The 22970-nt window shown below is 37.0% G+C and overlaps 2 protein-coding genes across 3 annotated transcripts; both read left to right on the forward strand.

Moving 5' to 3' along the window:
• The first annotated feature begins 4728 nt into the window (after positions 1-4728).
• Positions 4729-11285, forward strand: LOC103950162 (DNA (cytosine-5)-methyltransferase 1-like). 2 transcript variants are annotated; one of them, XM_009361321.3, is made up of 2 exons: positions 4729-5134; positions 6487-11285. In XM_009361321.3, the coding sequence occupies exons 1-2, from the start codon at positions 5038-5040 to the stop codon at positions 11106-11108; spliced, it is 4719 nt and encodes a 1572-aa protein (XP_009359596.2). In that variant the 5' UTR covers positions 4729-5037; the 3' UTR covers positions 11109-11285. The 2 variants fall into 2 exon arrangements, with proteins under 2 accessions (XP_009359596.2, XP_018503699.2); XM_018648183.2 differs by lacking the exon at positions 4729-5134 and adding an exon at positions 6242-6394.
• Positions 11286-12706: 1421 nt separating this feature from the next.
• On the forward strand, positions 12707-21530 carry LOC103950160. Its single transcript, XM_009361319.3, has 23 exons — positions 12707-12938; positions 15790-15920; positions 16140-16224; positions 16398-16451; positions 16578-16669; positions 16764-16861; positions 17000-17075; positions 17187-17565; positions 17656-17979; positions 18087-18290; positions 18418-18513; positions 18620-18683; positions 18778-18905; positions 19027-19273; positions 19373-19530; positions 19622-19743; positions 19833-19956; positions 20050-20108; positions 20186-20282; positions 20365-20554; positions 20688-20801; positions 20882-21003; positions 21177-21530. Exons 1-23 carry the CDS (start codon positions 12900-12902, stop codon positions 21336-21338), a joined length of 3165 nt encoding a protein of 1054 aa, XP_009359594.2. The 5' UTR covers positions 12707-12899; the 3' UTR covers positions 21339-21530.
• Positions 21531-22970: the final 1440 nt, after the last annotated feature.

Consider the following 22970-nt stretch of genomic DNA (forward strand, 5'->3'; position numbering starts at 1 on the left):
ATTGGCCAAATTAAAAATACAACGCCTAATAGGTTAAATAGTTATAATTTATAACACGGAGATTATTTTGACATTTAAGTCTAAATTTTCAGTAATATTTTAGTCTTATTTACATTTCTAGCCGAGACTAATAACGCAGCCATGTGCCTAAGTTCGTCACAAAAGTATTCCAAGTATTATAGTCTAATGGTTTTTAATCTTCATTAATAAGTAAGAGATCTTAGGTTTGACATACTTAAATGTTTGATACCTAATTATTATCTTAGTTAGAACATCGTTGGTTAAAGAAGTACGGCATATAAGTGATCAACTACACAACTAAGTGCTAGTTAAATAGTGATCTTAATACGTTATTCTTGCTAAACAACTAATTGTTGGCAGCTCAACGAGAGTTTCTTTTAGTTAGTTACCGTATGCACATGTTAGAGGTTTGTTGCTTAAGTGGTTGGAGCATTTACTCATGTACTCCGAGATTCACATGTTAGGTTTTTGGCTCAAGTCGTATGAAAATAGAAATAGTGCATGCAGCTTACAGTGTGAACAAATGAATGTCTCCTAATGTACACGGCACATCATACATGTCAATTTTTCTTAGTTCAGTTCCGTCTCCAATCATCTTACGTGAAAATCGGGGCACAAAATATGTTAAACACAGGTAGAATTATTTTCCAGACAAATAATTGGTGGCACCTTTCACGAATGGGTTTATGTACTTTATGAATTTCTCAAGTTTAGAAATTTAGGTAACTCAAAAAATTAAACAAAAATAAATAAAAGGCATTGCGAAAGTAGACATTAACCATGTGCATTGGTAGCATCTAATCTATATAGCTTGACTTTATATACAAATTGCTCGGCCCACAAAATTGAATGTGACAACTATTAAGTGGCACCACCTATTTATTACTATTTACCAAATCTCTTCAAAATTACAAATTAGAAAATTAGAAAATATTCTCTCGTCATCTTGCTAGCCATAGCCAGTCATTTTCCTACTCCTTTGTCATTTATTAGATATTCCATATTTTTTGTTACCATTCCCCTTCACATCACCCAAAACAGTAAAAGAAAGAATTAATTACATTTTATACTTTTCACATTGCACCCGAAAATTAATTTTTGTATAATTTTTGTTTGTTTGGATATCTAATCTTTTATTAAATTGATGATTTTTTTTTTTGTTAATACTAGCATATAGGCATACACAAAGTGTGTGAGAAAGTTTTTTATTTTTGTTTTTGAAATAGAAGGAGAGAGGAAATGAGTGATAGAACGTGGGAGAGAGAATTTTTTTTTTTTAAATTAGAGATATGTTAGAATTACATGTAGGTGATGCTTCGAAAAAAAAAACAAAATTTGGTTGTGTAAAATTACATTTATGCCCCACATTTCTTATTCATATTATGTTTTAATTATAGGGTTAAACTAGTAATTTCATAATATTTTAGTCGACAACGAGTGTTTTATTAATTAGTAGAGATAATAAAAATGTGACTTTTACGTTAACTAGCTCATATATATATTTCTTATGTTTATCATATCATCGATTTAAATAAAAAATTAAATAATGAATCAAACGAAAGGCATAAATTTGATACATTTCAAAATTTTATGTTGAAATAAGAGAAATTAAAACGTCTCGATCCATCATGAATATTACCACAAATTTAAAGAGTGAAATATAGTTAATCCGAAAAGATATGATGGAAATTAGAAAAATAAGAAAGAAAGAAAAACCAGAAAACTGTCGTTGTCTCACGTAACGAACAGCTCAGAGACAGTTGCTTTTGAGGCGCACGATACCTCCATTTGGCGCCAGATTAAACGGCCTTTAATACCATCATATCAGAAGAAAATAAATAAGAAAAGGAATGTGTTATGCATTTTTATATTTGTTTTTTATTCTTCCGCTGCGTGCATCTGGCTGGCCTTTTCCAACCGTCACGCTCGAGATTGCGCGTCTGATTTGTTTGGCAGCGAGCGTTGCCTAGTCCCGCCGATTAATTGCTCTGCAAGATGAAAGCCCCACTTTTAAGCCTAGCCAATTTCTTATTATTCTAGTTCACTACTATTAAGAGCAATTCCACTTGGTCGTCTGAATACCCTTGGTCGAATTGTGATCCAATAGCAATCACTATTCATAATCACATTGAATTGAGGGTATTTTTGTCAAATTAACCCCTCCACTTGAACTGTTGGTTTCTTCAATTTGAGAAGGTTTTTCATGGAATGACCAAAATGTTTGACGGTGGACAATCTTATGAACCACTTCTATTGACTTTAAATTTCAAGGATCAAAGTGAAAAGTTATGTTAATCTCAATGACTATTTTGACCAAAAAGCCAAAATAGTATGTTATGCTTATTTAATGGCTCACGATTATGAAAGTCTTCATACGTCATTTGTAATCGTATGACATAACTTTCCTTATTACTAAATCATAAGAGATACACACCACGAGCATAAGTTAAAGGCAAACCATTGGCAATTCTACTCCTTGTCCAATACTTGACAACTCTATGTCCTATATGTATATACTCTACATGACCCAAAGAAACATTCAATATGCAATGTTTTGGACTAGTATTTTTTAGTTTAATTTATTTGCTTCACTTGACCAATATTATTATATCAAACAAGATATCATTTTCCTTTTTAGCCATAAATTTTTTTTTTTTAAAAAAAAAAAAAAAACAAAAATGGGGGAAAAAGTGATAGGAAAGCTAAGCTAACATGTTAGAAGCTCCAACTCATGAGATGAGATGATGGGTTTAGCCGTTCAAGTGGGGCATATGTGTACATATATATATATATATATATTGAGCCACAAAGCATAAGGCACCCTCTTTCGTTCCATGCAATGATGTTGACTGCGCATTGTCATGTGCCTCAAAGCTTAAGCCTCCACATGACAAAATGAGATGAAAGCGTGGCTCAATTATAGAGCTTTTTGGCGACTAAAAGGGTCGCCCAAAATACCAAGTTGGGGGGCCAAAGGTTTTGCCAAATTTTCAACACAACCCACCTGGCATTCTCAAATCAACTTTGACACCTTGTTTGGTGGTGTTAAAGTCGAACCACCTTTCATTATTTGGGGCAGCTCTTCGACATTATGGAGAGATTACCGGGCGAGAGTTTCAATGTCATGTTGCATGTTTGCTTAAGAAACACACTGAGAAATTTCCTGCATTTAAATTCCACACGAGTCTATTGTGGTACCATGAATGCATCAGAGTACTCATTGTGTGTTATTGGCTAGATGGGAACCTTGATACCGAAGTTCTTTGTCAAATGATAAATTTTGATGTGTATCCATAACACAATACCACAAGGCGGCACACTACATGTACAGTATAAGTGGATATGTCCCATTTCTATATTACGATACGTGATGTACTGCCTTATGTTTCAAGTACATTAAAAAATCTATTGTACCATATATTTTCTCGTTTATAAACACATGACCTTGTGGTGGTAATTGGGCTTCTGGTTAGCCCATGTCATGTTTGGGCTTTGCATTTGCATACAAGACCGAAAACTATCTCAAGTATGCAGACATGGGCCCAATTGGTGTCCGACTTCTAGCCTTGAGCAACCGTGTGTGTTACTACAAAACTTGATGATTGTGTTAGGTGTGGAAATCTTATTCAGCGGATATGCAAAGTTGTTGGATATGCTCAACAAGTTTTGAATTATTAGGTTCAATGGCTTTAGGATATGCTTAGATTGAAAAAAAAAAAAAAAAAATCATACTTTTATAGAAAATAAAATTTCTCTAAACAGGGTAAGTTATCCTTTCATAGAAAATATATTGCATACTTTTTTTGAGTTGTCAATGATGAATATTGGTAGCTAGAAAATTTTGAAAATTTATCATTTTAAACTAGTCTATTAACATGCAAATTTACTTATTGACAGTTGCGACAATTTTCTTACAGTAATAATAACTAGTTAGCTATTAGATAATTTGTGTTGCGACTGCCATGAATCTCGAGTTCCAACTTAATGAGAAAAAAAACATTGATTCCTCTTTGACATGTCAACGTTCTACTAGTTGGCTTTCTTTTCTATCTCAAAACTCGAGACTCATCTTTGTTCGTATCCTTCATACTTACCGTGATGCCTAAACAAGTAATTTGCATTAAAATAAAGTATAATATTGGACTTTTATAAAAATAGCGTTATCCCATAAATTTTGAAATCACAAAACGGATTCTTCAATATTTTCTGCATGGCCTCTCTGTACATTGACGACTAGTTAAAGCTAATTTTTCCACTTTTTAAATTCATTAACAAATCTTACGAAAGCTGGATATCAGCTCTTAACCTTCAGAGTTTTTGCATGGATTCTCGTGCCTGACCGACCGTCTAAAACTCATCTTCCTCCCTACCATATTGGTCGGATTTCATTTTCTCCAGATTAGTTGCAGAGGTTTAACTTTACAATATCCATTAAACTTTTACGTAACCAGATTAAAGTTCAGTCCGCCATATCCATATTCCCGAAAACTCATATTCTTACTTTCCGTATTAATTGAATTTCATTTTCTCTAGTTCAATTGCACATGTTTAACTTTACAACAACCGCTTAATTTTTACAATAATCAAACTAAAATCTAGCCCGCCATATTCACTGCCCTAAAAATAACTCTAAATTATAAAATTCGATCCATCATTTCTTCATCAAAATCTACACACACAAAAAATCCAATAGGTTACTAAAAATCATTGCACCTAAGCACTATGAATCTCTTGATTTGAACAAAAATAAAAATTGAAAAAATATAGGGATTTTCCCTCCTTGTTTTCCATAAAAGAGCGACACTTGGGCCAAAAGTTCCATCTTCCCGCCTATACGTGTTCATCCGTACTCGGTTCAAACGGCAATAAATACACCCAGGTAGAGAGAGAGAGAGAGAGAGAGAGAGAGAGAGAGAGAGAGAGAGAGAGCATCAGTCATTCAGTCCTACTCTCTCTCTCCTCTGTTCTGTCCGCGTTCTCCGAATTCTAGGGTTTCGCTGGCGATTAGGGGGGGAAATGGGTTCCACCGCGGCAGCTGAGGCAGCGGAAGCAGCGACGGTCTTGGAGACCAAAGGTGCCAATGGAGCTAAGCCACCGGCTTCTGCTTCCTCAGGTATTTTAATCCCTAATTTACCCCTGTGATTCTTGTTCTTTCGATGCTTTTAGATTATACGAGTCTAATGGTTTATTGATTTTGGGTTAAAATTTTGACTGCAATTTTGTTGTGCTGTGAATTTATGATAATGGGTTGTAATTATGGGGTTTTTGATTTAGACTGCCCTTTTTGTTAAATTATGCATTTGTGATGTTATATCATTAACCCCATACGGTTTCTTTTGGTTTCAAAATTTTGACTGCTATTTTTCGTGTTGTGAATTTATTAATTTGGGGGTTTTAAGGTTCGTTTGGAATTGCTTTGAAAATGATTGAAAGCAGTTTTAGTGAAAGTGATATTGAGTTCTAAAAGCATTTAAAGTTATTTTTGGAAGAAGCATCAAATATGTCTTTATTGAGGGAATCACTTTATGTGTTTTTCTAGAATCCACTTGGATTTTTATCAAGGATTGATTTCAAAACATTTTCACTAAAAGTGTTTTCAGTCATTTTAAAAGGGTTTTCAATGATCCCTTAGATTTGAACTGTTATTAAATTATGAATTTCTGTGGTTGGACTTTTGGTCCAACAATAAAAAAAGATGCTGGATTTATTTTTTAATAAGCAATATTGTAGAAGGGGGAAATCAAACTCGAGACCTTGGGTGCAAGGGTTCAAAGATGTTGGATTTTTGGATATTTTTTTAAAGGTTTTTACCACCCCTTTTATTGGATTGGGAATTTATGATTATGGGTTATACTTAAGGGGTTTTTAGATTTAGGCTGCCTCTTGTTAAATTATGAATTGTAAGGTTGGATTTTTGGCTATGGTAATTTTTCTTAAAAATGTTTTGGACTGCCCCCTTTATTGTATTAAGAATTTAGATTATGGTTTTAAGGTTTTGACTGCCATTTTATTGTATAGTGAATTTGTGGTCATGGATTTATGCTTATGGTTTTTCACGTTTTCGATGCCATATCATCGTGTTAAAGAATTATGAACAATGGTTTACATTTATGGGTTTTTTAGTTTACTGTCATCATATTATATAATGAATCTGTAAATATGATTTATGATTATGAATTTTCAATTTTTCACTAACCTTTTACGGTATTATGAGTTTATTATGATGGTTTCAGCCAAAGGCTACGTGCTTTCTCATGATTTTGTTTGCTTAAATTTCTGTTTCTGCTTTGGATTTGATCCAGTTTCCTAATCCATTTAGAGGATTAGTACATGGATCCTCCTCCTTCATTGTCTTGGGCATATATATGTCTAGGTTCTGGCAAATCTTGGCCTGGGTCTTGATTTCACTTTTCAGTTAGCTTGTCATTCCTTTGCCTAATTTCTCTAATTTTACTTTTGTGATAGGAATGACGAAGAAGAAGAAGAAGGGCAAACCAGCTTCCCAAAAGGCGGCACCTACCGGCTCCAAAACTAAGCGAAATTTGCCTCAGACCACTGAAGAGCCTTCCAGGTCTCGGAAAATGCCCAAGCGGGCTGCTGCATGTACAGACTTTAAAGAGAAGTCTGTTCACATTTCTGAAAAGTCTAATCTTATTGAAAGCAAGAAGGATAGAGTAGTTGATCAAGAAACTGATGCTATACTCCTGACTTCTGGCGAGGACCAAGATGCGGCACGCCCAAACAGACGGCTGACTGATTTTATTGTGCATGATGAAAGTGGGTTACCCCAGCCCGTTGAGATGTTGGAAGTTGCTGACATGTTTATATCTGGTACTATATTGCCTCTCAATGAAAGTTCTGACAAGGACAAGGAAAGAGGTGTTAGATGTGAAGGTTTTGGGCGAATAGAATCTTGGAACATCTCTGGTTATGAAGAGGGCTCTCCTGTGATATGGCTCTCAACTGATGTTGCTGATTATGATTGTCGTAAACCTGCCAGCTCCTATAGGAAATACCATGATCAATTCTTTGAGAAAGCGCGTGCTTGCATAGAGGTTTACAAAAAGCTGTCAAAATCCAAATCTGACACTACTCTTGATGAATTACTTGCTGCCATTGCTCGATCAATGAGTGGAACCAAATTCTTTTCTGGTACTGCAGCTATCAAAGAATTTGTTATATCTCAAGGCGAGTTTATCTATGATCAACTGGTAGGTTTGGAGGAAACATCAAAGAAGAATGATCTGCCGTTTACAGAGCTGCCTGTTCTTGCCGCCCTTAGAGATGAGAGCAGAAAGTGTGGAAGTTTTGTGCAATCAAAACCGGCAACTTCAAGTGGAACTCTAAAGATTGGTTCGGAAGTTATAGGTGGAGAGGATGGACTGATTTCAGCTGGTTCATCCATAGTTGAACCTGAGGAAAATGAGGATGTAAAGTTGGCAAGACTTTTGCAAGAAGAAGAGTACTGGAAGTCAATGAAACAGAAAAAACGTCAGGGTTCTGCACTTGGGTCGAGCAAATACTACATCAAAATTAATGAAGATGAGATTGCCAATGATTATCCTCTACCTGCTTATTACAAGAATTCCATTGAAGAAACTGACGAGTTCATAGTTTTTGACAATGACTATGATATCTTAAATGTTGATGACCTTCCTCGAAGCATGCTTCATAATTGGTGTCTATACAATTCAGACTCAAGATTGATTTCATTGGAACTTCTTCCAATGAAACCTTGTGCAGACATTGATGTTACCATTTTCGGGTCGGGGGTTATGACTGGAGATGATGGAAGCGGCTTTTTTCTTGATTCTGATGGTTCTTCAAGTGGTCCAGGAGCAAAGGATGCTGATGGAATGCCGATTTACTTGAGTGCAATAAAGGAGTGGATGATTGAATTGGGAGCATCAATGATCTCAATATCAATCCGAACAGATTTGGCCTGGTATAGACTTGGACAGCCATCTAAGCAGTATGCTCTGTGGTATGAACCAATTCTAAAAACAGCAAAGGTTGGTAGAAGCATAATCACTTTGCTCAAAGAGCAAAGTCGAGTAGCACGGCTTTCTTTTGCAGAGGTCATTAAGAGATTATCAGGGTTTCCAAAGGACCACTCTGCGTACATTTCTTCTGATCCAGCATTTGTTGAGAGATATGTGGTTGTCCATGGACAGATAATACTGCAACTGTTTTCAGAATTTCCTGATGCACAGATTAAAAAGTGTCCATTTGTGGTTGGACTTACAAAGAAAATGGAGGAGAGACACCATACTAAGTGGTTGGTAAAGAAGAAGGTTGTGGAGAAGAGTGGATCAAACTTGAACCCGAGGGCATCCATGGGACCTGTGGTTTCCAAGAAGAAGGCAATGCGGGCTACAACAACAAGGCTGATCAACAGAATCTGGGGGGAGTACTATTTAAAGTACTCTCCAGAAGATCCAAATGAGGAGGAAGCTAATGGTGAAAAGAAAGAGGAGGAAGTTGAAGAAGAGGAGGATAAGGAGGACATAGAAGAGGATGATGATGAAGAGAACGATAATGCAGCAGCAACGGAACAAGCCCAGAAGCCTAGTTCAATTTCAAGACAAACTAAATCATGCTCCAACAAGAAGGAGATTCTGTGGGATGAGGAGCCCGTAGGCACAACATGTTCTGGCGAAGCTCTTTATATGCATGCCAGTCTTCATGGAGATGAAATTTCTGTTGGTGGTGCAGTCTTGGTAGAACTTGATGGATCAGATGAACTTCCTGCCATTTATTATGTGGAGTATATGTATGAAACAAGAAATGGAAGCAAAATGTTTCATGGGAGATTGATGGAACGAGGATCTCAGACTGTTCTTGGCAACACTGCCAACGAGAGGGAGGTATTTTTGACAAATGAGTGCACGAACTTGGCATTAAAGGTTGTTAAAGAGACAGCAGTTGTGGATATCAAATTATTGCCGTGGGGGCATCAGTACAGGAAGGAGAATGAGGAAGCTAGCCGAAAAGACAGAGAAAGGGCAGAAGATAGGAAGAAGAAGGGATTGCCAACTGAATATTACTGTAAAAGCTTGTATTGCCCCGGGGAAGGTGCATTCTTTAGCCTTTCCCGTGATACCATGGGTCTGGGTTCTGGTGCTTGCAACTCTTGCAAAGTGAACGAAGCTGAGGAGGCCAAGGAGATTTTTAAAGTGAATTCATCAAAGACTGGTTTTGTATACAGGGGAGCCGAGTACTCAGTTCATGATTATGTCTATTTAAGTCCCCATTGGTTTTCTACTGAAAGGATGGAAACTGAAACTTTCAAGGCTGGTAGGAATTTGGGACTGAGAGCTTATGTTGTGTGTCAAGTGCTGGAGATAATTGGTACGAAGGAATCTAAACGACCTGGACCAGAATCTACCCAGGTTAAAGTGAGAAGATTTTTCAGACCTGAGGACATTTCGGTTGAGAAGGCATACTGTTCTGATATTAGAGAGGTCTACTACAGTGAAGAAACACACCTTGTGACTGTTGATGATATAGAAGGAAAATGTGAAGTTAGAAAGAAGAGCGATCTTCCAGTATGCAATGCTCCTGTCACTTTCGAGCATATCTTCTTCTGTGAGTATCTGTATGATCCTTCTAATGGGTCTATCAAGCAGTTGCCGGTGACCACCAAACTGAGGTACTCAACAGGAGGAGGTGATGCGGAATCTAGGAAGAGGAAGGGGAAAATCAAAGAAGGAGAAGATGTTTCAGAAGTTGAGAAACAGAGAGCTGATGCTGAGCAGAAACGTCTAGCCACATTAGATATATTTGCCGGGTGTGGTGGCTTGTCTGAAGGGCTGCGTCAGGCTGGCATTTCATTAACCAAGTGGGCAATTGAGTATGAAGAGCCTGCTGGTGATGCTTTCAAACTGAACCATCCCGAGTCACTGGTGTTTATCAATAACTGCAATGTGATCTTAAGGGCTGTAATGGAGAGATGTGGGGATATAGATGATTGCATCTCAACTTCTGAAGCTGCTGAATTGGCTAAAGCACTTGATGAGAAGGTTAAGAATGATCTGCCTCTGCCATGGCAAGTGGATTTCATCAACGGAGGACCTCCATGCCAGGGTTTCTCTGGAATGAATAGGTTCAACCAAAGCACTTGGAGTAAAGTTCAGTGTGAAATGATTTTGGCATTCTTGTCCTTTGCTGACTACTTCCGGCCAAAATATTTCCTCCTGGAGAATGTGAGGAACTTTGTGTCTTTCAACAAAGGACAGACATTCCGTCTGACTCTGGCTTCACTTCTTGAGATGGGTTACCAGGTGAGGTTTGGTATTCTGGAAGCTGGAGCTTATGGAGTTTCCCAGTCGCGGAAGCGAGCATTCATATGGGCAGCTGCGCCCGATGAGATTCTCCCAGAGTGGCCAGAGCCAATGCATGTCTTTGGTGTACCAGAGTTGAAGATCAATTTGTCAGGGAACTCATATTATGCTGCTGTTGGAAGTACTGCAGGCGGAGCCCCTTTCCGTTCCATAACTGTCAGAGATACAATTGGAGATCTCCCAGCTGTAGGAAATGGAGCATCCAAGGTCAATCTGGAGTACGAAAGTGACCCCATCTCATGGTTCCAGAAGAAAATGCGAGGGGAGATGGCTGTTCTGACTGATCACATTTCGAAAGAAATGAATGAGCTGAATCTCATTCGCTGCCAGAGGATTCCAAAGCGGCCAGGTGCTGATTGGCAATGCCTTCCAGACGAAAAGGTGAAGCTCTCTACTGGACAGATTGTTGACTTAATCCCGTGGTGCCTGCCCAACACGGCCAAGCGCCACAATCAGTGGAAGGGCCTGTTCGGAAGGCTTGACTGGGAAGGCAACTTCCCAACCTCCATCACAGATCCCCAGCCAATGGGAAAGGTGGGAATGTGCTTCCACCCTGACCAGGACAGAATTCTGACAGTTCGGGAATGCGCTCGGTCTCAAGGATTCAGGGATAGCTACCAGTTTTCGGGCAACATTCTTCACAAGCACAGGCAGATTGGAAATGCAGTACCTCCTACTTTGGCCTATGCGTTGGGACGAAAACTCAAGGAAGCAGTGGACAGCAAGAACAAGGCAGAGGAGTAGTTCGTGGTCGTGTTTTTCTATGTTGTAGAAATATGTTGTTCCATTTCGTTGCCGAAAAACCACAGTTGTCTTTCATATTTTTATATGCTCTGGCTGTTTACTTGGCCTTTGAACTTGTAGATTTCAATTTCAATACACAGAAGCAATTTACATGAAGGAAAACTTTATTTGAATTCATATAACCTCTTTTTATACCAATAGGGCTGGTTCAGAGATTTTTAAGGCTTGGGGCGAAGTAAAAAACTGTGCCCTCATTTCATATAAAAAAAATTGTTTTCACACGTAAAACATCGATAAAATTATATTTAGAAAAACACTTCAAACTCAATAATTTAGAAATACGGAATAATTAATTTATTTTGTATCAAGAGAAGGAAACTAAAAAACTTCGGGCTTTCAAGTAAATAGAATATGAGTTTTGTTTTTCATCTGAACTTTTAAAGTGTTTTTGTATAAATCGTGAGTTGTTTTTTCTTATTTACTAAATTTGTCAATATAAGACTAAAAAAATATTAATGTTTTTAAGTCTTTAAGGATATGTATAAGTAATGAATGAACACACATGGTGTTTTGAACCTAAGACCTCTTCATTCATTTTACACAATAAAACCACCAATTCTAGTTAAATTTCTTTGTCACTAAACCAAATTTTTATACTCTTATAAAAACATATATAAATATATCACACTAATAATTTTGGTGCCCCCAATTTTTTTGGGCCCCAGACGGTCGCCCTGCCCGCACTGGGCCTGATACCAATTTTACTCTCCACTTTTAACTAAATTATCGATATCTTTTTAAACTCAAAGTCACTATCTAAACTACTCGCACAAATATGTAAATTTATCTTTATACCCATTTAAAAAAATAAAAACTCAAAATGAGTATTAATGAATATTTAGCAACTCATTCAATTTTAAATCTTTTGGTTGAAACAAGAGAACATTCAAATGAATGATGTTAATTCATCCATGAATATTATACTCTAGCTCAAAACCATCTTCAGAATAATCAAGTGCCGCTTTTGAAAGCTTAGAGATTACAGTGATTACTAGTGCTACAAATTCTTGAAATTAAAGTTATTTATCATTTTGATGCTTACGATTGCTTATCTACATACATATAAAAAAAACAAACAAAAAGAAGAACTTTTGTTTTATCTGAAGTCTAATGGTTGAATTCTCAATTGCACATTCAACGCTTCGTTCATCTGATACATAACATTCATCTACAAAGTAGAAATTTTAGAGTAGCCAAAAATGTGAAGCAAGCAGTTTCAGATTGGGCCGCGTAGCACGGCAACATCGATTGGCAAGGATCATGTGTGGTGGGTCCCGGGTTGAATCATGACATGTCACGTGTCCACGTGTCCTTTGTTGAAGCTGTCCCAGGAAGGTCAATTCTGTCATTTGGTACAGATCTTGAAAGAGAGTGAGTGAGTGAAAGCCAAGTCAAAGCGTCAACAATTTTTTCACCTAATGTATCAGATCTCCTAATCAACGCCCACGTGTCCACACCAGCATTTATTGTATTTTGTCCTTAAAAAAACCGCTTATAATCTTGCTCAATTGCTCTTCCAACGTCAATTGGACAATTGGAAAAACGGCAATTAACGGCTCATTTCTCACGCTTTCCACTCTCTCTCTCTCTCTCTCTCTCTCTCTTCTTCTTCTTCCTCCTCGGCCTCTCTCGTCGTCGGTTATTTCAAAGCAGATAGAGCAATTTGGCTTCTCAGCCGTTGGATTTATTTTTGTTGGTCTGAGATTCTGAGGACAGCACAGATCATCATCCATGTTTGTCAGAAAGCTTGTGGAGAAGGCTTCCAAGAAGGTAAGTGATCATCTTCTTCCCTCGCTTCGTTTTTCAATACATGTGATACTGGAAAGAGAGGGAGATTTGAACGCGGAATTTGAAACTTAGGTCTTAACGTTTTTAACGAACTGAGTTACAAGCGGCTTGTAAATGTTTCTTTTGAATACATGATGATTTTGATCTGTTCTTCTCATCCTTCCTCTTCTTGTTCTTGTTTTTGTCAAAAAGGAGAAAAGGGGTATGGGATTACAATTTTGATTAAGATAATAGTTTGTCAGGCAAATAAAGTTGTTTGTTATCATATATGTTGTGATGCATCTTTTGCCGTTGGATGCACGTTGCTTCCCGATTTTTAATTATAATTTTTTAACTTTGGTTGTAGTTGAGAGTTTATATTGTTTCAAAAATGTCAGTTGATGTGTGACTGTGTTTGTTAGTAAAAAAATGAGGTAAATAATTTTGAACAAATAATACACTTCGATATTTAGAGGATAGTTTTCTATGGCTACATATATGCACAAATGGGATGAAATTTATTTTAGAATTTTCATGATTAATTCGCAATTAAGTGATTGGATTTGTTTTAATGTCTCATTTGCTTGATATAGATTAAATTTTTAGATCAAATTTGAGTCATTAATAGAAAATAAGGACGTTAATTAATATTTAAGTAATAATTTAATCTTTAACAATCACATTATATAATTTACAAAATTTGATCTAAACAGTTAGTCTCTCTAACATTACCCGATAGAAAAAGACCAACTCACATATGAAGTGTGACATATAAAATTAGTATACTGTAATGCGTTGCTTACCTATTTAATGAGTCAATATTTAGGAAAAAAGACGTTTTTAATAGGTGGGGCCTTGTGGAGAGGTGGGCGGTTGGATAAGAAACAAGCCAATATGCTTTCATTTTCATACTTTTCATACAAGAATATGTAGATAATACTTTAATTAATTGAAAATAGTCCATAGTTTTAACTTTAATGTCGTTTTGGGCTTGTCTTATCCAATTTGGCTTTCAATTAGACGAAAGCTATTCGTGCGCTTTTAGGTCATGAGAAAATCTTTAATACGAGTATAGTCCGGATGCACAAAGCGCTTGTTTGCCTATAATCTTTCACAAACGTAATTTTTACTATTTCTGTTTGTTACAGTGCGATAGCCTCACCGAATATTCTTTACTAAATAACACTTGAGAAATTATAAGCATCAGTAAGTCTCGTTTCAACTTGTTTTATAAAAAAATCATGATAGTATTCCTATATCCTATTGAGTTTACTTGTCTTGATATGCTTCCTATTTTCTTTTTGACTCCTTTTTCTTACAAGGGGAATGGGACCTTATTAGAAAACTTACCTTTTCAGTTGGTTTCAACACTAACTTAGGTCTCAAGTATTTGGCACCCCTTTGAACTTTTATTAAAGGCGTTCAAAATCCCCACCCTCATGTAAATAGCTGCCACGTACCCACCATAAAAAAAAAAAAAAAATCTTATCCTTAATAGATCAATGACATAGGTCATATCGTACTAAATCACCGTCGTAATTTGAGTGATAGAGTATTTATCTCAATTCATAAGACGAAAGTTCATTTCCCTTCTTAGAATAAAGAAATTACCGCTACCCAAATAAATTTTATATTCTAATGTGTGTCATCTTTCGATATTTCTCATGTAATTAACAAGTAACAATAGTCACTTAGTACTACGGTCTAGTGATATTCTTCTTTACTGGTAAGTGAGATGTCTTAGATTTGATTTTCGTCAAAGATGAATTTGAACCACATTATTGCTAGGTTAAACCTACCCATTTTCCTTAGTGTAGATAATATCGATAGTAACAATATATCAAATTTCTTTGCTACATATTTTATTAATTTGTCGTTATGCATGTTTTTTAATGGATATATATATATATATATATAGAGAGAGAGAGAGAGAGAGAGAGAGAGAGAGAGAGAGAATAGTCAACTTATAGCAAATTAAAAAAAAAAAGATTAATAATTTTGGTATATGGTAAGGACTAAAGATCTAAAACACGTCTCCATGTGATGGGCGGTGGATCAAATGTTTATTTATCTACAAAGAGATTTTGTGGGCCCAAATTTAAATCAAAGTGAGAATGGGCCGGGATGTGTATGCCCATTACGAGCCCACGAGCAAACTGGTCCAATTACTCTTCTCTTCCATCCACTGCCCAACGAGCTTCCACCGTCCGATTTGTCGACCCATATCATGCTCAAAGGGAGGGAGAAACTCAATGACATACTATTCAAATTTACCTTTTTTGGGTAAAACAACGGGGCTAAACGCCCAACAAAGAGAAACTAAAGCAAAACATCAAGAGGTTAGAGATTCCAGCAACGTCTGACACTAGTAAGATGTCGATATTCAAACTAACTTTATTACTCACATAATGTATCTGGTGAACTCTTTATCTACTCGTACTTGTGGGTTAGGTGAATTTCATCAGCGCAGTTTACTTGCCTCCTTGCATTTAAATTTGAATGTATTTTTTGTAAAAGGAGGCAAGTAAACTGCAATAAAGGGACCCTTTTGAAATACAATAGATGTGATTTTCTAGTGGAAAAACACTCTTTTTAGACTCGAAGTAGTTTTTTAGGGAGGGAGAAAGTCGAACAAATACCATAAATACATGAGTGAAGATTCTGAACCGTTTGAGCTACAAGTCACTTGGTATAGACTAGAGCTTTGTCCTTTTTGTTGGTTTTGAGAGTTTATGTTGTTGCTTTTGTGGCAACGAACAGTTGATGACAGTATTAAATTAAAAATCAGATTTATCTTTTTGTTTCTAAAGGCAGTTTAAGAGTTAACATTACTTATTTGTTATCTATTTTGTAGCCTGGAGGAAATTCTGATATTGATAAGGGCAGTGATATCAATCCACGTGTAGTATTCCATCATGGAATACCATCAGGCTGTAACTTGTTGGCTTATGACTCCATCCAAAAATTACTTGCAACTTCAACCAAGTGAGTCCATTTCTTCTACCAAAATTAGTATTATCGGCTTTCAGAAATTCTCTCTGCAAGATGTCCGTTCTTTAATACAGATTGGACGTGGCATTGATATTGTCAATAATCATCGACACATTATCAATGACATATCATTAGCCAGACTGTTTTGCCGTTCATGTTTTGTCCAAATATTAGTCTTCGTTTTGACTACAATAATTTCTATGACATTTTCAGGGATGGCAGAATCAAATTGTTTGGCAAAGATAACACTCAAGCTCTACTTGAGTCTGTCAATGCAGTTCCAAGCAAGTTCTTACAGGTGCTGTACAAATATTACGTGTTGCTTTCTTTGATTTCCAAATGTTTTGTTTCGGTTTTCATGTTAATGTAATGCAATTTAGAGACCCTCTTGTTTGTCTTGAAATATTTAGCAGTTTTTTCTTTCGTACGTTGTATTTGTAGTCTGATATTATTGGTGATGTTATTGTCCAGTTTATGGAGAACCAAGGGATCCTTATAAATGTAAATATCAGAAACCACATTGAGGCAAGTTTCTGCACTATGCTTTCCTCTGATATATTTTTCGTTGTTCGATGAATGAATGATCGAAACTTAGCTTTTAGGTTTGTTTATCTTCCTCTTTTAATAGTTATTTTGCAACGTTGTGCCTAGGTTTGGGACATTGAAAAGAACTTGTTTGCTGATGTTCATCCCTTTCAAGAAGATATAACCTCGTTCACTGTTATGCAGCATAGTCCATACATGTAAGTGTGTCATCTTCCAATTGTGATCGATCAAGCAGATAGGTAGGTTCATTTGTTCCGAGTAAGTTTATGTATTGGACAACTGTGTTTGCAGGTATGTTGGAGATTCTGCTGGTAATGTTACGGTTTTGAAGCTTGAGCAAGAACATATAGTCCAAATGAAATACACTATACCTTACTCAGTTTCTCATGGTCAGATGAAGTCCTTCCCTTTTCCATTTTTTATGCTCAGTAGTCACATGCATAGATTTTATCGTCTTTGTTTCGTTCTTAAATTTGGGTATGCAAGCATTTTCTTTCCTGTCCTAACTTGATCAGTCATATCATCAGGGAATAATCCAACTGAAGTTGCTGGTGATACTGCTGTGATGCATATACTACCTCAACCAACAGCTGAAAGTAAGAGGTAGCCTCTCCAAACCTTGCTGCTGCTGCTGCTGCTCTCTCTCTCTCTCTGTTTAAGCGGTATAGAAACACTTGGTTATACTTAATTCTTGAATCATGTGTATCAATGCAGGGTTCTGATAATTTTTAGAGATGGTATAATATCATTATGGGACATTCGAGAAAGCAAATCTGTATACACAGTGGGAGGAAATCCATTGCAATCACTTCATCAGGAAGGGAAAAAGGTGACCTCTGCATGCTGGGCATGTCCCTTTGGGAGTAAAGTTGTTGTTGGCTACAATAATGGAGAGATTTGTATCTGGAGTATTCCAAGAACTGAATTTCCTTCAGAGTCTAGCACGCAAATTGCTCCAATATCTAAACTAAATCTTGGATATAAGTTGGACAAAGTGCCTATAGCATCACTGAGATGGGCTTATGCCGATGGGAAGGCAAATCGGTTATATGTTATGGGCGCGTCTGAAATCGCATCTTCAAACTTGTTGCAGGTATTTTGACTTTAAATCATTAGTAACATGTGCAGAACTGAGTGAGGTGAAAATTTGACTTTTTTTTTTTGTTTTGTTTTCATGAGGCAGGTAATTCTGTTGAATGAGTATACCGAAGGTCGAACTATCAAATTAGGGCTTCAACTGCCGGAGCCTTGTGTTGACATGGGGATCATTTCAAGCTTTAGTGAGCAAAGCAAACATAGGCAAGACTGTTTTCTTTTGCTTGGTAACTCAGGACATCTTTATGCCTATGATGATCGTTCCATTGAGAAGTATCTTTTACAAAGCCAATCTAAGTCTTCGCCTTCGTTACCAAGGGATATCATGGTGAAGATACCATTTGTTGACTCAAAGATTACCATAGCAAAATTCATCACACAAAATACCCACATGCTAAGTTCTGCAGATGAGGTAATAGGACCGTTTAAGATTATGTACTGTAACATTCTTTTATATAGCAGATTATCATTAGTCTGGAAAGTTTGTAATGTGGTACTTTGATTTCTTTGGTTGCATAGGACTACCTTCTGCTGGCGAAAAGCTTTCCATCTCTCCTTTCTTTCGAGACAAAACTGAAAGATGGGACTCAGTTAAATGCATCCCGTTTTACTGGATTTTCAAAAGTTAAAAATTTGTACATAACTGGACACAGTGATGGAGCCATAAATTTTTGGGATTTGTCATGTCCACTTTTAATACCAATTATATCATTAAAGCAACAGGTAACAACATTCCATCTGTTATTGCTCATATTAATACATTATGCTTGCAAATCATGTAGTATTCGATATCTTTGGACTACTGTGCTTACTTGCTCTCCTCTGGCCAATCTCATTAAACAAAATGCAGAGTGAGGATGATCTTTCTTTAAGTGGTATACCACTTACAGCGTTGTTTTTCAATTTGAACTCCCGACTTCTTGTTTCTGGAGATCAGAGTGGAACAGTAAGTACCATCTTCGATTCATTTGGGGAATTATGATCAATCAATTTAACCACTTTCAGGAAAGAAAAAAAAATTGGGGTATATTTTATATATATGTGATTTTCAGGTTCGAATCTTTAGACTCAAACCAGAACCATATGCCAACGTGAGCAGTTTCCTGTCTCTTCAAGGTATGATTAAGAAACAGCCTTATGAATGTCACATTTTTACTGCAAATGAAGTACATTACAAATGTCCTTATGCATTTCACATACTTCTGGGCAGGAAGTACAAAGAAAGGAAATGATCACATCATCCAAAGTGTGAAACTTTCTAAGGTTAATGGTTCTGTAATTTCTGTGAACATAAACCAGAGCACAGGACATCTTGCTGTCGGGTCTAGTAAAGGATATGTAAGCTTACTATCCTATAACTACTTTTCCGATCTTCTCCTCCTTCCCAACATATGCTTATTATCAGGTTTCGTAGAGCTGGTATGTAATTCTGATCCATGTGAATTTGTTTTCCTCACAGGTTTCGGTTATTGATATAGAAGGGCCAACTCTGTTATATCAAAAGCACATTGCAAGTGAAATATCCACCGGCATTGTCTCCCTGCATTTCCAAACCTGCAGTTTTCATGGTTTTGACAAGAACATCTTAGCAGTTGCAACAGAGGACTCATCCGTTTTGGCTCTTGATAGTGATAATGGAAACACATTGAGCACCAGTTTGGTTCATCCGAAGAAATCCACTAGAGCACTTTTCATGCAGCTTTTGGGTAAGTTCTACACACTTTAAGGGTGAAAGTATGCGATTTTCAAGTCCAGAGGCATTGAAAAGTTGCATAACGAGTAAATTTTTTGTGATTGTTACACAGATGCGCATGATACACTGGTAAACAGATCGAATATATTGAATGGTCTTGATTTGATAAAAGGGAGTAGTACAGTTGACGACACCACACAAAAGCAGTTTCTGCTACTGCTGTGTTCTGAGAAAGCTGCATACATATACTCCTTCACACATATCATGCAGGTAACTAGTAGTTTGGTTTATGCAGGCACTGTGAATTGTAGAACAGTTTTATCTGATTCTTTCATTTTCGGCTTTCTTTCTTTTATCTCAGGGAGTTAAGAAGGTAATCTACAAGAAGAAGTTCCAATCATCTTGCTGCTGGGCATCAACATTTCAAACCTCCAATGATTTAGGCCTTGTTCTCCTTTTTACAAGTGGAAAAATTGAAATAAGGTAGTAATTTTCGTAGTCTATTTTTTCGATTTTTTCTTCTTTTTTCAACAGTAGATTATGACCCCACAAACCTTCTTGTGAAATGTTAGGTCCTTGCCAGATATATCCTTCATAAAGGAGACTTCAATAAGAGGCTTCACATACTCCACTCCGAAACCAAATTCATTTTCTGACAGTTCGATATGTTCTTCGTGCGAAGGAGAACTTGTTATGGTATAAAAGCCTAATCTAACCTTTTTCGTATCAGTTTCTTGAGAGACGATTCAGAGGAATATTCTTCATTTGCTCTACTTTATCCTTGCGCAGGTGAACGGTGATCAGGAAATCTTTCTCTTTGCTCTTTCGCTCCACAACAAAAGCTTCGGGTATATATCATATACACATCCTTGAAAGTTTCTTATACTTGAGTGAATAATTCTTACTAAAATGTGAGATATTCTAGGCTGTTAGACTTTTTCAACTCGACTTACCAGAAAGATTTGATAGTTTCACAAGAAGAGCTTGTCGCTGGATGTGCCACTCCAAAGGAGAAGAAAAAGGTATACAGGGAAACGAAACCATACCAATTCTGCCTGCTATGTTTTGGAATGAATGGTTTCGTAAACTTTGTTTTCTTGGCAGGGTATATTTAGCTCAGTCATTAAAGATATCGTGGGAAGCAAACCGAAGAATGTACCTGAGATAGAAACTGCAGATACTAGAGAAAGTATCGAAGAACTTTCGGCTATCTTTTCATCTGCTAACTTTCGAGTTGACGCTGAGAATACAAATCACCAGACTGTGGATGATGATGATCTTCAGCTAGACCTAGGTATGCATATGACTAACATCATACAATATTCTAAGTGAATGATTATCTGTACTTAAATTCAAGAAAGTTTAGCATTTCAATCCTAATGGATATCGGGAAATGTCATTTAATGGATTTTAATTTTTCCTTAAAGATGACATTGACATCGACATGGACATGGACATTCCTGGAGACAAACCGAAAGAGCAGAATATGTTGGCAGCTCTGAACAAGGAGAAGTTGACAAGCAAATTTATGGCCTTTAAAGGTCAGTCCAACCTAGATGACATGAACTCATCGATCAGATTTTCTTACGCTTTCTTACTTGATAAACCTTCCAATCTACAGGTAAAGTGATGAAACAGATGAAGTCGAAAAATGAGAAAAACTCCGGTAAGCAGGAAGAGCAACAGGATGAGAAGGTTGGTCAAGTTGACGAAATTAAGAAGCGATATGGATTTTCGTCAAGTGTAAGCACACATCCTTTTGCATGCATGTCTCTCGACTAACGAATATTTTGCTTACCACAGTAATTGCACGACGAACTTTTACCCTAACCATGCACATAGCACTGATATTTTTCACCTTGGGCGATGAAACAATGTATTTACCTAGATGTTGTGGGGGTTTTACTATTCTGCAGGAATCAAACATTGCTAAAATAGCACAAAGCAAGCTGCAGGAGAATACGAGAAAGTTGCAGGGCATTAACCTAAGAGCTGCAGATATGCAAGACACAGCTCAATCATTCTCATCCTTGGCGAAAGAAGTGTTGCGAACCGAACAGGATAGGCGAAACTCATGACCCCGACTCAGCTCGTCTTTGAAATCGAACTGAAATTATACGTTCTTGTTCATTTGGTTTGTTTTTGGGTTTGAAATCTATCTTGTTTGTTTGATACATACAGTTTTCTTTAATTCTTTTGCACATAATGGATGTAAAAAACAAAGAAACTTCTGCATATATAATCAGGAAATTTGAGTTGCATGGATGAAATTATTCTCTCAGTCTAGCAGCTTTTTGTGCTCTTCTTTTTTCCTTGGGGATTAAGCAGCTAACAGAAAGCCTGAAGATGCAATTTTGTATATTTGAAAAAGCATAAAAATGATGCGATACACATGCAAACATAACCAGTTATAAACCTTTAATAAAAAACAGACATTGAGAGACACTTAACTGGCAATAAGTTGCATATAAACCACGGGTTGTGACCCTTTATTCATGTCTTACCGTCCTCGAGTTTAATTTTTTATTATAAGTTTTTAAAACAAGATCATGCTGAAATTCAAAAAGAAGAAATACACTATTTATTTATTACTTCACAATTTGTATGTCGAATTAACTCATTAAAAAACACAAAAGTAAAAATTTGTGCACACGTATCAAACTGCAAGTACATACCTTAATCTACTTCAAGTTGAACTGAGCCGGGCTTTCTTGGGGAAGAAGTTCACGATTGTGTTTGGAATCAAAATTACGACCAGTGGATTCCTTAACGCGTCCGTTTCAATCTGGATCCAATGGCAGTAAGATTGCTGGTTGTCATTTTCCAAGTACGCATTTACAAATTCAGGCATCAACAGCATTCTGAACATTTTCGGGATGTTAATGGTTGACCTGCCATTATCTACCTCAACATCTCAAGCGTTGTTTTGCGTACTGTTCATCTCAAACCGAATGCAGTTGGGGTTACAAAGACTTACCTCTCTTAGGCACTTTACAATCAGCTTTAAAAACTATAGATTGGTTTCCAGAAGAAGGGCTGCTACATGCGAGTCTTACTTCTTTCTACATTTATAATCCTCTAAGTAGGACTTTGGACCGAAGGGGTTTCAACGTCTCAGCTCTCTGCAAAGCTTGCATCTAGCTGAGGTGCCCTGAGCTTCGATGCTTGCCAGATGAAGCGCTGCCAGCTACTCTTTTCGAGTTTGAAATCGAGAGCTGTCCCTTGCTTGCACAAAGGTTTCCGAGGGAGAATGGAGAAGATTGGCCCAAGATTGCTCACGTCCATCGAATAGAGTCACGGGTGTTGATTTGGTGGCTCTCTCGCTCTGCTTACCTACTTCTTGCGCGGTTTCAGTTTGTGCTTTTAAGCTTAGTTTCCTCTAATTGAATTCACAAGAGCTCATTAATTAAAGAAGAGTCGAGGGGCATGGACAACGAGAATAAGATTTCCTAGGCAGTTTCTTACTCCATAAATTAAACTTTCCAATCTGCGGGTGAAGTATTGAAACAAATGAAGTCCGAGAATGAGAAAAACTACAGTAAGCCGGACGAGCAACAGGATGAGAAGGTTTGTCATTAACAAGAGATGCGGATTTTCGTCAAGTGCAAGCACACACACTAATACATCTTTTGCATGGATGTCTCTCGAGGGACGGTAAACCAACAATAAGTTGTATATAAACCACGGTTTGTGACCCGTTACTCATGTCC

The sequence above is a fragment of a genome, unplaced genomic scaffold (assembly GCF_019419815.1).
Source record: "Pyrus x bretschneideri cultivar Hongxiangsu unplaced genomic scaffold, Pyrus_bretschneideri_v1 Contig1, whole genome shotgun sequence".
NCBI lineage: Eukaryota > Viridiplantae > Streptophyta > Magnoliopsida > Rosales > Rosaceae > Pyrus > Pyrus x bretschneideri.